General features: G+C 46.0%; 1 protein-coding gene across 1 annotated transcript in view; it reads right to left on the bottom strand.

Annotated features, from left to right (window-relative positions):
- CCDC92B (coiled-coil domain containing 92B) overlaps positions 1 to 731 on the bottom strand; it is a 35,982-nt gene extending 35,251 nt beyond the window's left edge. The window contains exon 1 of the mRNA XM_067537702.1: positions 587 to 731. Within this exon, the coding sequence (XP_067393803.1) occupies positions 587 to 716 (130 nt within the window). The 5' untranslated portion in view covers positions 717 to 731. The remainder of the gene's footprint in view (positions 1 to 586) is intronic.
- Between the last annotated feature and the right edge of the window lie 14,739 nt (positions 732 to 15,470).

Genomic DNA, 15,470 nt, shown 5'->3' with positions numbered 1-15,470 from the left:
TCCTGAAACACTGCAAGGCTTTCTTGGTTGGTAGAAAAGGAGGCCAGCTGTGGAGTTTGGTTCTGGATTGTGAAATGGATTGGAAATTCCCCAGTCTTTTGGTGGGGGGATGAGGTGGGTTGTGGGTTTTGGATCTTGCATTTCTATTGGGTAATTATAGTACGACACTTCTCCTTGCTCCATGGCTTCTAAACCTTAGTGTATCTTCTCCTTCAGGAAATTCATAAATTCCTGCTTGGCTGCCCAGGGAAAATCCATTTATGTCTTTTGCCCTTTACACAGTAGTAGTCCTATGAAGAAACCACACTGGCACAGTGGGGCCCAGATAACATGTTACTAAACATACAGAAACATTCAGGGCCTAGTTATGCATATACACGACTGCTCTAGCTGATTTCTAAACCCTAGAACACAGTGCGCACCACTAGAAGGTTCACAAGTATTTAAAGGAACAACTACCCAATGCCTCTACACCCTACTGGGAGCTGACCTCACACTTGAGTGTACGTGACTTGCATGTCTGGCACCTATTTCATGGGAGGATGTAGGTAGGTGTCCTCAGCTAGTCATGTCATCAAGAACTCACCTGTGCAGTGCTTTTGCAAGCGAAGAATCTCGAGGTGCAAGTCATGGAGCAGTTCCGTCTGTTCCTTCTTCAGGAAGGTGATGTGTCGCTGCACGCTCTGGATCTGGTGCTCCAGGGACACCGTCTCCATCGCAGCAAAATTAACAGACCCAGCCTGGAGGGAGTAGGTGGTTCATGATCAGACATGCAGCCGTGTACTGGACTGGTGATTCAGTCATGGAGGTGAAAATTATCTCTGCTGCTTTTGCAAGAGACGTTTGAAAAGGGAGTCTAAGGTTGCTTGAGAGGGACGGGGGCTCAGCTGCTCATAATTTTTCTTTTCCCCACATAAGGGATTCAGAGGAACCCCAATTACCAAGGTAGATTCTCCAGGGCATTTTACTTATGACCCCACCCCCCACGTTGCCATAGTGCTTCACACATACGAACGGATTGGGCAGAGACATTTTATTTCCATTGTGTAGAGGGGGCACTGAGGTACAGAGAGATGAAGCAGCTTTCCCAGGGGCACTCACAGGCTCTGAGGTAGGGCAGGCAATCTAGGCCTGATGAACCATGTTGGGGGGGTCAACTGATGTCAGATGATGCAATGTTTTTTTTCAGTTTCATTTTTAGAAATGAGGAAACTACACACACCCAACAATCCTGGAAGAACATTAAGGTTGCCAAGTCCAGTATTAAAATGTTCGGAGATGCTAGAGTTGCCTAGTTAGGAAATGCCTGTGCAAACTGAATTCAGATCCCTTGTGTATATGCCTTATTACAGTCTTTAACTGCATGATTGCATTCTTTTTCCATAAGACTTCTTCCTCATTAAGGGCACAAAGTTCAGTGCTCACTGAATGAGCAGCTATTCAATATTTTGTGTTATCCTCCCTATTTGATGCCTATCCCAGGCCTTATTTACTACCCACTATTCAAACCGTGCTCTGAAGACAGACCTCCATTTCCTCCTTGGGTTTTGATGGCTCTCCTCAGTGTTGTATCAGCGTGCATCAGAAACATGAACGAATGTCACAGCAACCTGAGAGCTTAGGGGTAGTATTCCTATTTTACAGGTGGGGAAACTGAGGCATAGAGTAAGGTCAAACGTATCGGCCAAGTTTGCTGCCCAATTTGAGACAGCACCTGATTTTCAGAACATGCAGCATTAGACAGCGCTTCATATGTTCAAAGCACAGCTCCCATTGGAGTCATTTGCAGCTGCAAATGCTCAGCATTTCCACAAATCAGAGCCCAAGGTCTCAAGTCAGGCACTGAATGAGGCAGGGGTCCTGTGGGGGGAACAGCATGAACATTTATTTAAAGACTGCATCATACATATGCAAAGGAGGCTGAATTATGGTTGCACAGGGACCTTATTTCTGGCATTGTTAACTTTTGAATGCTTGACTTTGCTGTGTGTGTGTAATATTATATACAATGTTGAGATGGTGAAAACTGTTAAGGAATAATGTACTTGCAGGCAAATTGTGCTCTTACTGCTATACACTGGAGTTATGCCACTGATTGACACTTACACCAGCATATCTGAGAGCAGAATTTCACCCTTAGTATAGGGAAGTTCCTACAGTGGTGCTTAGAAGCAGTCCCCAATGAAATAGTAAACCAGAGACCATCTTTATCTCAGGGTCTCCAGTGGAAAGGTTGTTAGTAGAGAGCACTCTGCAGTAAATGTCTTCATTCCTTTAGAGAGAGAGAGACTTGAAACCAAGCTCAGATTTGTACCGCTTGGCTTGGAAGCTGAACTCTGATCTGTATCCACCTTCTGCAGCTGGTCCCTATAAAATCTATAATGTCTTGATCCAGACACAGCAAACCGTGGGGAACTGTTTGTCTCTGGATTCTGAGCTGCGACTTGCCGCTCCGCCCTGTTTCTAGGCCATCCTGACGTATCACAATGATCTGAGGGTTTTTGTGAATCCGCTTCTTTGTCCTTCCTGGAGCTAAAGGGCATGATAATACTTTGATAGTGTGCAGCTTTTCATAGGGCTGGGGCCTACAGTGAAGCAGCTTCTCTCAGACGCACAGCAGCAACAGGGACGAAGACTCTGAAATAGTCTCCTGAGAAAAGCAGGGGAAGCTCCATGGTTTGGGACATTTTAAAAAAGACTGGCTGCGGCTCCAGAATCACATTGTAAGTCTGAAGAATTGTATCAATGGGCTGTGAACACCCTGCTCTTTCTAAAGCCGTCATGAGTTCCCCAAGGATCAAAACTAAGTTAGGACCTTGGTGTTATTTCTAGGAAGGCAAGTCCAAAGGCACCATGCTCCTCCAACCCCTCTAATGTTATGATGGGGGGCACTGGTTCAGTACTGATACCCTTCCCCTTGAGGGTATTACTTACTGAATCTCATCACTATTTCATGCAGCGCCTGAGTCTTTTCCTTGGAGGTCTCCTATCCTAGTACTGCCCTGGCCTGAGCTTGTTTGGTTTCTGGAACAGCGGCAGATACATAGCAGCATTTTCTGCATATAAAATATTTTCTTTCCCATACATCTTACAGTGCTGCTTTAAAAGCAGATACCCTGGAGCCAGGTTAATTGGTGAATGGAGTTATGTCTGGGATAAATTCACCCCTGAGTGGCATTACACCAAGGTGAATTTGGCCCAGCAGTTAACATTTGATGAGCTACATACTCTGAAACCATAACCACAGCAAAAGAGCTAATGCATGAAAAATACAATATGCTCCGTCTCACCCAATCAGTGTTACGGGGCAAGGAGATTCGTGCTCTCTTATAGAGGAAGAACCATCTTTGCTGGTAATTCACATGACGGACAAGTGGTGATGTCAACTGTTTCCCGGAGGCTGAGCCCCTGGAGTTTAGGGAGTTCATCACTACATGTAAATGCTTTCTGTAACAGCGCAGCGTTAGTCTGCCTACCTATGCCACTGCACAGCTGAGATAAAAATAAACCTCGGAAAGAATCCTTAATCCTGGGAAACCCCATCACATGTGGATGCGACAGCCATCATTTTTCCATGCATCAAACCCAGAGGGTGGGGGAAACAATTTTATCTATAGCAAACCATGTTGATGATTTGGAAGACTTTTGCCAGCAAGCACAAAGGATGGAGTGCATCATTCTGTCAGTTAGAAGCTATTCCTATTTCATTTCCCTCTACATCTGATTTTGTCTTTTGCCAGAACGGTTTCATAATTAAACGAGCGCTTTAGATTATGCTGACAGCCCATAGATCTTTACTTTTTGTGCATTTTAACTTAATTCTGCAGCATTCTCTTTCCCCCCTCCCCCCACCTCCCAATCAAACAAACTTGATTACTGGAATAAAACCTTGGCAAACACCAATTTCAATATGATCTTGTTCTACACTTCTAAATTTGTGAGAGCCTTAAAATCAGAATGTTCAAAATGCGAATATTTTACTGGGTGAATCAGGCACTAAAGCTAAGTTAATAGCAGTTTATTTTTTTGCCATACTTACAGGTGCTACTATTGTTGTGATCATTTGCTGATAACCAGTCATTAGAGTGGACTTTTCTAATACTTTGCATTGTGTAGCACTTTTTCTTCACTGAACTTTTACAGATGTAGCCATGCAACACCCCAGGAAATGGGTAAGTGGCTTTAGCCCCAGTTTACAGGGAAGGGAATTCAGTAACAGAGAGGTGAAGTGACTTGTCTGTCACATGGCTGGAAAGTCCTGACATTCAGACTTTGCTCTGACTTCTAGATCTTAGCTCCTTGGTGAGATTTGTTTTAAGGATTTTTTTTTTGATGGCTAAGATCATACCACCATTGAGATTGTACCCTCCATAAATGGTTCAGGAATGCACTCAAAGCTCATGAGTTGTAAACACACATAGATAGAAAAGGCCTGATCCTCACTTACATGAAGGCCATTTTATGCAACTCTGGCGAGTATAATTTATACCCGCTTTAAGGTCCCTTTTACACAAGGAGTGATGATGTAAACTAACATCAAGCCCAAGTACTCCTTTCCTATTTACTCCTGTATGTCTGGATAGCCCATGTAGAGATGCCATAGGGGTTCTTGGCTCCCCCAGGAAGGCATTTAGTCCAAGTCTCAATCTAGTCCTTAAATTCTGGCATGCTTTCAAATCTATCTAATAAAAAAATCCCATTCTAGATTTGATTTCCCCATTAGTCCTATTTTTCTGTGTGGCAGCAATGTAATTTCTTAATCCTATTCATTAGTTTTCTCCAGTTAAATCCATCCCTATGCAGAATATTTAGGCTGGGAATAAAATCATTAGTATTTTCATCCTATTCAAAATACAGCCCTGGCAGCTGGTGATCTATTAGTCTCTAATCTGGGGTCCTTTCTTTACCATTGACAACATGACTAAAATGTGCAAAGTTTAAAGCCTAGTGGCATACAACCACTTCAGCTGAGTTAGCACTTCCTTTTCATTGGCTATCTTATAGTTAGCATTCAAGGAAAATGTGTTATTTGATAGGGAGATTTTTTTTGTTTTGTTTTATGGCTGTATGTTTGTTACAGTACTGACAGAATCCATCACTTAATTGCTTCTGTGATTTTTAAAATGGGTTTGCTCATAAATTCTCAATTTACCCAGCTTTTCTATTGTTCAGGCATGATGGGACATTGCAAATGCAAATCATACTGCAGCAAAGGGCAAATTCTGCTTTCACTTACCCTGGTGTTAATCTACACTAATTCCACTGCCTATGGATTTAGAAGTGTAACCAAGATCAGAATTTGGCCTAAAATTAATATCCGATTCATAAAAGTGAAATTTATCAGGGTTTTGAACAGTCTCTCAAGGGAAGCTGTGGGACTCACATCTCTGGAAACCTCTGTAACAGGCTGGACAGAGGGGTGTGTGTGTGTGCGTGCGCGCTACAGTGCTATTTACAAGCACTTTGTCCTGTTTACATTAAATGTCTCTAGTAAGATTGGTTGAAAATCTTCCATTGAACCTTTTTTCCAGTGGGGAAAATCCTTTTTCTTTCCCCTAAAATGTGGGGGGGGGGAGTGCATAAAAATCCCTGTAACATTTCCTCAGTAAAAATTAAAGCAAAGGAGAATGATTTTGTTTTTCAAAAATGTTAAGGAAAAAAATCACCATTTTCTAACTAGTTCTAGCTTCCTGTGATGGCTCCCTCCACTTCCCTTGTGAAATGGTTCTCCAGCCCCTTGTATAGATACAGCAGGAATTTTGCCTGAGAAAGTATTGCAAGCTTTGCTCAGAGTCCTTCAGAAGCCTGAGGGCTCTCCTCTGACTTACACTAGTGAGTAAATACCCTCCAATCGGGAATGGACTGGGGCTCAGGAGACCTGGGCTCTACAACTGGCTCTGCTGCTGGGTAACCTTGGGTGAATCACTTCACAGCTGTGCCTCAGTTACCCCATGTGTCACATGCGGATAAAGTGCTTTGAGAACTACTGATGCAAAGCCCTCTGTAAGAGTGAACTGCATTCAGTTCAGTAATTCATGGTTACTGTCTACAACACCAGTGTGACGTTAGAATCAAGTCCTAAGGCATTTAAACATATTAGACACATCGTGCTCCTTTGACTGGCCCAGTGGTTGACCTAGTTCATGTAGGTGAAGCTACAGCAAAGCAGTCTGTGAGATTTCCCAGGGCAGTTGGGTGCCCGACTCCCATGTGAGCTTTTGGAAATCTCCCCCTTACGCATGTGCTCCACTTCATGGGGTGACTCACCTGCTGAAAGTAAAGCACATGCTTCAGTGCCTCGCTGAATGGATGCCTCCCAGAGGGACTTCAGAACATCTAGGGAGCTGCTAGCTCACCAGGGGGCAGGTGTGTGGAATTGCTGTGAACACTAATGAGAATGGCACGATCGTGTTACAACAGACGCCTAGTTGTGGTCATAGAAACACCATGACCTCCTGGTAAAGAGACACAGTCTCAAGATGCTGCCTCAAAGGGCAGACGGGAGAGAAGCCAGAGATGGCAATTCCATTATCTTCTAGATTAGCTGGTGGAGGAGAGTCCTTCATACCAGGGTTGAGATGCAAGGATCAGGGTGAGGAGGACACCACCTATGGTGCCACCACCAAGTTTTCTCAAAGCTGCCTTTGTCACCTTTCCCAGGAGCTAAATCCACTCTTCAAACGAAAACGTTTGAAAGAAATCTTCTATTCCCCTTATATTTATTAGGCTTCTATGTATTCTGAGAAACCATGAAAGGGCCGATGACCATTACTAACACTGTAATTCAATCTCACGGTTTCAATAACATTAATAAACTGCTCAAGTGTTTTATTATTGGAACCCTATGACTGAATTACTGCCTTATCGTGGCAATCTGCCCATCCATTAACCTACCTGGATTGCTTAAGAATTTTTAAATCTGATTCTCGGTGATTTGTTTCCTTTTTTCTTTGTCTTTACAATAAAGTAAAGAGAGTGCAACAATTCATTGAGCATTTAATTCAATGAATATAAGTGGACAGTCACTTCACATAAGATTTAACAACCGTACCATGTTGAAAGATGAGGAACTATGTGCAGGTTATCGTCTCGAATTCCTGATGCTAGTTTCTTTTCCTATTGGTCGAGGAATAGCTGATTTATAATGCTTTACACTTCTGTAGCATCTTCCATTCGATTATCTCAAAGCCCTTCACTTTGAGGACCTCAGAGTGCTTTACAAACGCTAATGAACTCCTAGCAACCTTGTGGAATCGAAGTACCCGTATCCATGTTCTACAGGTGCAATGCTGAAGCACCGAGAGGTTAAGGGTCGATTTACAGAGATTCCGAGCATCAGCACTTCCTTCCCATTGACTGTTGTTGAGGTGGTGGGTGTACAACAGCTATAAAAGTTCAGCACTGAGAGCTGGATCCATTGCCCATCAAAGTCAACAGGAGGCCTCCCATTCAGTTCAGTGGGCAGCAGATCAGGCCCTATGTGGTTTACTCGGGGAATCTTTTTGGCAGAGCTAGGAAGCGAAACAAGGTCTCTCGGCAAGGGTCATGTGCCAAGCTTGGTCCGACCCTTCTCCATTGTTTTGAAGTGTTTACACTGAGACCAGATGCCTTTCTAAAGTGCTCTGATTCAACCCCAAGCTACTGGGCTTGATCCAGGAATTCCTGGATGAAGATCTAGGGTCTCTGTTCCACAGGGGTCAGACTAGATCACAATGGGGATAAATACCGTGGAGGGAGAAGAATTATTGAAGCTAAGTGCCATGGTGGACGCAAGAACAAATGGCTATAAACTGGCCAACAAATTTAGGCTTGAAATTAGGCAAAAGTTTCTAACCATCAGCGTGATGTTCAGGAACGCTGGGGGAGACCTAACTGGCTTCAAAACTGAACTTCATAAGTTTATGGAAGGGATAGTTGATGAAATTGCCTCCAATGGTCTGTAGCCAATTTGTGACTGCTAGTAGCCAATCTCTCCAGTGGCAGCTGGTGGGGATTCTAGACGGGGAGGGCTCCGAGTTACTACAGAGAATTCTTTCCCAGGTGTCTGGCTGTGGGTCTTGCCCGCATGCAGCTCTGATTGGCAGAAACCCCGGAGGTTTTTGCCTTCCTCTGCAGCATGGGGCCCGGGTCGCTTGCAGGTTTAAACTAGTGTAAAGGGTGTAGTCTCTGACTTGGTCTTTAAACCATGATTTGAGGACTTCAGTAACTCAGCCAGGGTTTAGGGGTCTATTTCAGGAGTGGGTGGGTGAGGTTCTGTGGTCTGTGCTGTGCAGGAGATCCGACTAGATGGTCATAATGGTCCCTTCGGACTTTAAAGTCTGAGACTTCTCAGGCCTTAAAAATCTCTGTACCAATAACAAAGGGTACTTTCCATGTACATGTTAATTACATGCAAAATCTCTGATTTACTGACCAATATTAGCAAAGGTTTATTTTGAGACCATTTTAAGCTCTGGGCAGAAGCCTGTTCTCAACTAAACCGAATTATTCTGAAGAGGTTCAGAACTAGTAGATGAACTCCTCATGTTGACTACTTGCCATGCAACGTAAACTCTGCTGCTCAAATTAGTGGTCCAGCCAGGATTCTTGTTACTGCCACAAACTATTGGGCCTCAATCCTGCAAAGGGAACCTGGCAGAGGGTTAAAGATATAACCGCATTTATGCATGGATCTCTTTGCTGGGTTGGACCTTTAGTCATAATCACTTTATTTTAAACAATCAGCCTATCTAGGTCCAACCTGTCTGATATCTAGCTTTCCTTTTAAAATAGTACAAAAATGGCTCAGAGTGCCTCCCCTCCCACTCACCCAAGCAACGTTCCTTTTTCTCCAGATGCTCAACTTCAAGCTAAGGGGAGAGATTATTTAGGTGTCTAAAGATGCAGATCAGCACCGAGTGTAATTTTCAAAAGTGCTTACCTAAGTTAGGTGCCTAGCTTCCTTTGATTTCAAAACGAGTTAAGTGCCTAGACTGCTAGTGAAACTTTTTCAAAAGCACTTGTCTGCATCACTGAGCGCCTTTTGAAAATCTCCTTCAAATACCACTGGAAGTCAAAGGAAGGTGGGTGCCTCCCTCCTTCTATGAAATTCTCAGCCTTAATATGCGTAGAAAACAAGTCCTTATTGTGCCTCTTTAATGTAATATTACACTGAAATATCTACCCCTTTCCATACAGAGAATGTAGAACTAGGTTCTCCTTTGTGACAGTATATGCAATAGAAACGCACTATTGGCTTTTCAGGAGAGCTCTGAGTTATGTAGAGTAACAGTTCTAGCAAAATTTTGGAATAAAATCCAAGAAAAACTGATGTTCTCTTTGGCTTGGAAATGCTTTGCATCTCTTGGGAGAAACCCACACATTTATTTGGCCATAAGCTTTTGTGGGCAGAAACCCACTTAGTCAGAAGTGGGTTTCTGAAGTCAGAAGTGGGTTTCTGGCCATGAAAACTTAAATAAATTTGTTAGTTTTTAAGGTGCCACAGACTTCCTCGTTAATCTGTTTTCAGCAAAACAACACGCAAGGCCCTGATTATTTAGGTGCTTAAAGATGACTTTAGTTACCTAATCTTAGGCATGCTCTCAATTGCACTGTCTGATCGGCCTTCAGTTTTAGCTCGGAATAAGGGATCATTGGAGGGTGATGCACTTATTCCTCCAAAAGAGGTGCTTTTATAAAGCCATGTTCTTGGAAATCTGGGCATTTTTAAAGTTAAATAATAGATGAAGGAGAAACGTCGTCGTCATCCCTTCGGATGCATGTAGATATAGGAACTGGGTTTCAGTTTATATTGATTATACTTAAAAAGAGGAACCTTTCCCTCCACCATCCTGTATCTAAACAAGAAGGAATCTGGGGCACTGGACAGGATAGTAATGAAGACAAGGAGGGATTTTATAGAGGGGAAAGAAGAGGTAGAACCTTTTCACTTCAGTGTTGCAGATCCATATGCAGCTCATGTAGGCACTGATTAAAAGTTCGTACCATTGGGTGGCTCTTCAGTAGCCTTCATGAAATGAGGTTGGGTGGTGTCTGTTCAGTTCCCATTGGATTAGTAAAGCTGGGTTCTCATCAAACGCATTTTAGATTAGGGACCTTTCAGTGAGTTAATGTGCATATTATGGGCCAAATTCTTATTGATGCTAAGGGCCTTTTTTACATCTGCTCTGGTTTTAAGAACCTCTTGCCCTGCCAGAGCAGATGTAAAGGGTCCTTCGTGTCCATAAGAACTTGGCCCATAATATCCACACTAACAAGTAGTAACCATGTTAATATTTTTGCATTCTTCGATTTTCAAAGCTCTTTGCAAAAAGGCTCCTGAGTTGGCACTCATTAGCACTCTTGTTGGACCCAGAATTCAATGGGCATGGAGAATACGCACTACTTTTGTCCCTAGAAATGACCCTTCCTAGGCAGTGCTGAGGGACATGCCAGAGCCATGTGGACGAAGTCTGCCTGTTGCAACTCATGCTACACACAACTCCACCCATGTGCCTGACCTGGAAGGAGCTCGCACTGCACAGCTTCTTTAGGGAAGCCGAGCACTCTAATCTGGCATGTTTCACCCGCACTAACAATAAAACCATTATAAAAGCGGGTCAGTTCATTTTAGGGTTGGCCTCATGGTTAAGGCATTGGATTGGGTCTCAGACATGGGTTCCGTTCCCAGCTCAGCTATAGGCTGCCTTTGTGACCTTGGGCAAGTCACTTAATCTCTGTATCTCATTTTCCCCATCTGTAAAGTGGTGATAATACTGCCTTTCTTTCACCCTTTGTCGTGTCACTTTAAACTGTAAACTCTTGGGGGCTGGCATTGTCTTACTGTATGTATGTACAGCACCTAGCACAAGGCCCTGAGCTGTATCTGCCTCTGGGTGCTACTGTAATACTCGATTACTTTGGTTGAACTGTTACTAATTTAATAATCATCCTGTGTTTTTAAACGTAGATGAAATGATCAATGCAATTCCTAATCTTCTACTGGATGGCTTTCTCTGTATCATCAGCTTGTCTAAGGGTAAGTCTACACTTCAAGATAGATATGATTAAGCCTCACACTACTAGTGCAAAGTAGGTATTAGCCTCCCTGTCCTTACTTTCCCCAAAAGGAAAATGAAGATAAGTGAGTTCCTAAGGTCCCCCAGGCAGAGGCAAAGCCAGGACCAGAAACCGGAGGCAAAATCCTGCCCCCAGTGCAGTCAATTGTAAAACCCTCATTGACTTCAATGGAGCCAGGATGTCACCTAAAGATTCCTATGGGCTAGTCTCATTATCTGCTTCTCTATTTAAAGCTTAAATTGGGGGTAAATGTGAATGGAAACTTACTGTTTCCTATCAATTATTTAAACGCTGCTCCTGCCGTAATAGCCAACCGCTAATGCCTTTTATTTCACGGGCTAAGTTCAACATAGAAGGCCAACTTCTGTTCGCTGGGGTGTCACTCAGTTACCGGGTGTTCACGTTCGTGTTGCTGGAAGCAGGTTTGGGGCTACGGTCAGCATTGCACAGAGATCATACTAGTACGTGTGATGGCTGTAGCCTGATCCTGCACTCACTGAGCGGGAAGGAAGCCGACCCATCTGCCCCTCAGCCTGCAGTTGGGCACCTTGTAAAAGGGCATCAAGGAGGGCTCCAGGCAACTCGGGGAGGAAAAGTTTGCCCTGGGTTCCACAAGACCACTTCACCGCTGGAGCTCTGTAACCCACCTGCATATCCTCGGGGGGAGATGCTACTGCTGTTGGCCCTGGATGGAAAGCTACAGGGGGGGGGGAGCTCTTCAATTCCTGCAGGCAAGGTCTGCACCTTGCACTGACTTTATTTAAAGCCCTCCCTCAGCTGGAGAGCACAGGGGAATACTGCAGGTGGGGCAGAGAGAAAAGGGGGTTTATAAAGGCTTTGTAGTAACCCAGCCTGGGCAGGGCAGTGAGTACCACCACCCCGTCTTTAAACAGCTGGGATTCACCCTCCCCCCTGCTCTGGGTGCAGCATCCTAGCCCCGGTGAAATTGCCCTGCAGGGCTGTGGGGCATCGTGTTTAAGGAGTGGAGCTGGTGCCAGGCTCACTGAACAGGAGCCATTACACTTTAGAGGTGGGTGTTTGTTTTAATTCTGGTGCCTGCATTTAACCAGGCAGCAAAGGCCCTTCCACCCCTCACCCCCAAAGTAGAGGACAGATCTGAGCAGCGGGCACAATCGTCCTGGACTGAGCCTCCCCCTTCTGGCAGCTGATCCAGCCCCCCTCAGCGAGGGAGAGCGAGCCCAGCAGTTCCTATGCAAGCAGCCCCCACCTCCCCCCTGAGCCCTTCCTGGCTCCCCTCCCCTCGCCCGGAGCAGCCCCCCCCCCCCGGCCCTGCGCCATGCACGGCTCTCTGCTTACCTGCGGGCACAGGGGCGGCTGCAGGCGGTCATCCAGGGAGGGGGCGGGGGTGCATCCCTGCTGCACAAGGGCAACGCTGGTGGGCGGCGGGGAGCGGAGGCTCAGAAAAGCCACGGCCCCCTCCCCTCATCCCCCCCCCCCCCCCCAACAAACCCCTGAGCTGGGGGGTGCAATGCAATGCAACCCCCCCTTCCCTCCGCCCTAGATCTCCTCCTGCAGATCCTCCTCCGAAGTTGCAGCCTCCATGGCCGAGCTGTGCCCCGGTGCCCGGCGCAGCTGAGACGGGAGGAGGGGGGGGGGCCCCCGGGCTCCAGGGAGCCGAACCCAGCGCGCTAAGGCGTAAACACACAGCAATGTGACCGGAACTGGGGAGCCCGGGCGGCGGCGGGGGCAGGCGGGCGGGGAGGGCTCGGCTTACAACATCCGAGGGAGGAAAGCGTGCCCGGGGCGCGGGAGGGGAGGATGCTGACACAGCCCTGGCGGGGGGGGCTTCTTATCCTACCCCCCCGCTTCTTATCCGCCTCCTTCCCCCCCTCCCCCATCCCGGCCCGCCTGGGCTGCAGCTCTCCTATGGGGCCCAGAGCGGGCCCGGCCCGGCTCGGATCGGCTCGGAACCGACGAGAGCCGGCCGGCCCGTTCCGGCCCCGGCCCAGATGTGCAGGCGCGGCAGAAGCCCGGCTGGGGGGCGCCCAGCTGTGGGCGGCCCCGGCGGGCGCTGTCCGAGGTGCTGAATGTCCCGGGTGCTCGCCGCGTGACCTGTCCCCGCCGGGGCTGGGGTGGTTGGTTGGTTTTTCTGGAAGCTGCTCGGGACTTAGATCTTGCCTCCCCCGCCCCCGAAAATAGCCCCCCCAGCTGGTGGGGTTTGTGGCTGGGACGTGAGGCTGCTGCCCCCAGTTGTCTTCTCCCCCCCCCCCACACACACCCCTTGGGAAGTGGCCGTGCACCCGTGTCACTGTTCAGGATCCTCTACCTTGTTCCCAGCAAGCCGGGCACACTAGAAGGATTTAAAATGTCTGGGTGGGAAGGGCGAGGGGGGGAGGGGGAATAGGGTGACCGTGTCCCTGTGGGTTCCTCTCGCCTCGCCTCACCTCCTGGAGAGGGTTGGAGAACTAAGAAAAAACCAAAAGTTTAGTGGAAAAACGGAGGGGCGGAGGTGTGGGAAATTGTGTGACTGTCTAGAGAATCGCTTACCCCTCAGTCTGGGCCACGCTCTACTGTGTGTGAGAGAGAGGGAGCTGGTCTTTTATGCTTGGAACGGATGTGTGTGTCGTTTAGAATATAGATCTGATCTGTTATAAAACCACATGCACATGAATATATAGACATCGTCTATATCACACACATGCTAGGCCAGATCCTCTGCTGGTGTAAATCGCTGCAGATCCAGTGACGTCAGTTAAGCCAGGCATAGTCACGTCAGCTGAAGATCTGGCCCACTGAGACTATTCAGCCAGGAAAAGTGTTCCGAAGCACCACAAAAACTCAACCCTTCCCAATGACCTTCTTAAGGGAAAGGCCCGATAAAATAGAGAAGTTTTGTGGCAGGCCCAAAGGCCAGCGAGCTTGATATGTTAGAAAACCTGCTACCTCAGCCCCCCAAATGATCAATTAAGTGTTTTTGCAAGTCATTTATGTGATACTAAAAATTTGTCACCGAATAATCAGTGGGTGGAAGAGTTTGTAGCTTCTAGGAGTCAGAAAGGCAGCATCAATCAGGTGATCTATTTTGAATATTGCAAATGTAATTAATAATTCTTCTTCACACTTTTCCATTCCTAGATCTCAAAGCAGTTCACAAAGGTGAGCAAAATATCATTATCTCCATTTAACGGTTAGGAAAACTGAAGTGATCTGCCCAAAGTCACACAGGTCTTGATTCTCAAAGGCATTTAGGTACTTAACTCCCATTGATATCTTTGAGGATCTGGGGCACAGTGACCAAGCCATGGAATGGGGAGGGGGTGTGTAAATCCTGAGTTACTGTAAACTGTCATAGCTCCATAGGTGTAATTTCATAGGTGTGTTCCATCTCTGCGACTGATTTAATAATCAAAAGGCCAGATGCTTAGCTGGTGTAAATCAACATGGCACTGTTCAGTGGTGTAATGCTAATTTACACAAACTGAGGACCTGACTGAGAGTTTGGAGTCACATTTCTTTTATGGAGCAAGCCTAATTTACACTAATCCAAAAATAGTCAAATAAAAACATTATTTGTAAATAGTTGTTCAATGGAATCCCCTCTCTCCCCCATTTTTTGCAATGAATTATTCAAGCTTCTCTATGGAAGACCCAGTCTTCTGCAAATGTAACCGGGTGCTCCATCTCTTCCTCTCACACATTCACATCACACAGCTCCTGGAGGTTTTTCTCCAAATAAGGTGCTTATCACAAATGAGTATCTTTGGGCATGCTGAGTTGTTAGGTGATAGATTTAAAATGAGCATAATGAAGATTTCCTAATTGAGAGAAATGTTGTTGCATTATTACTGCCATACTCTCATTTGTAACAATCAGATCCGCATTTGCCAGTGCATTAATTCTGTTTCTATTCATAGTTTGCTCTGCATGAGGGTTTATTTTTAGTGTCTCTCTTCCCCTTTCCTACATTATTTTGTTCTTACACTGGAAAGCTATTAATTGTATAAAGGGGGGGTGGAGGAAGAAATGCAAGGGGATGATTTCTGAATGCCTCATGTTTCACTGGATTTGTACAGTCTTCATTGATTTTTCCACTGTATAAAAAACAAGTCTGCACAAGATCAAGGTCAGACATTCAGGGACAGACAGATGCCTTCTAAATGAGGTCATCGCTCCAGGATACAATCAGACTGAAGAGAGGGGTGGTGGTGGAATACAATCTATCCTCTGTGCCTGGAATTAAGTGTGGATAAAGCATACTGCCTCTGTAGTGATTACATAGCAGCCTGGATTCAGCCGTAATGCACACATGCTATTAACACATCTTCTAATCCTTTGTCTCTAGCAGTGGTGTAGTGCACTGGATTAACGGGCTGTTAATCTCAAGGAGCCGAGTCTCCGTTTTTGATTGGGATTTGACATAAAGACCCTTCGGCTAAAGCCTCCAACCAGTG

Source organism: Emydura macquarii, unplaced genomic scaffold, assembly GCF_026122565.2.
Source record: "Emydura macquarii macquarii isolate MOO-44397 ecotype Brisbane River unplaced genomic scaffold, CSIRO-AGI_Emac_v2 contig_450, whole genome shotgun sequence".
Lineage (NCBI taxonomy): Eukaryota > Metazoa > Chordata > Testudines > Chelidae > Emydura > Emydura macquarii.
Note: the sequence above shows the minus strand (reverse complement) of the source record. Positions and strands in the feature narration are given on the sequence as shown.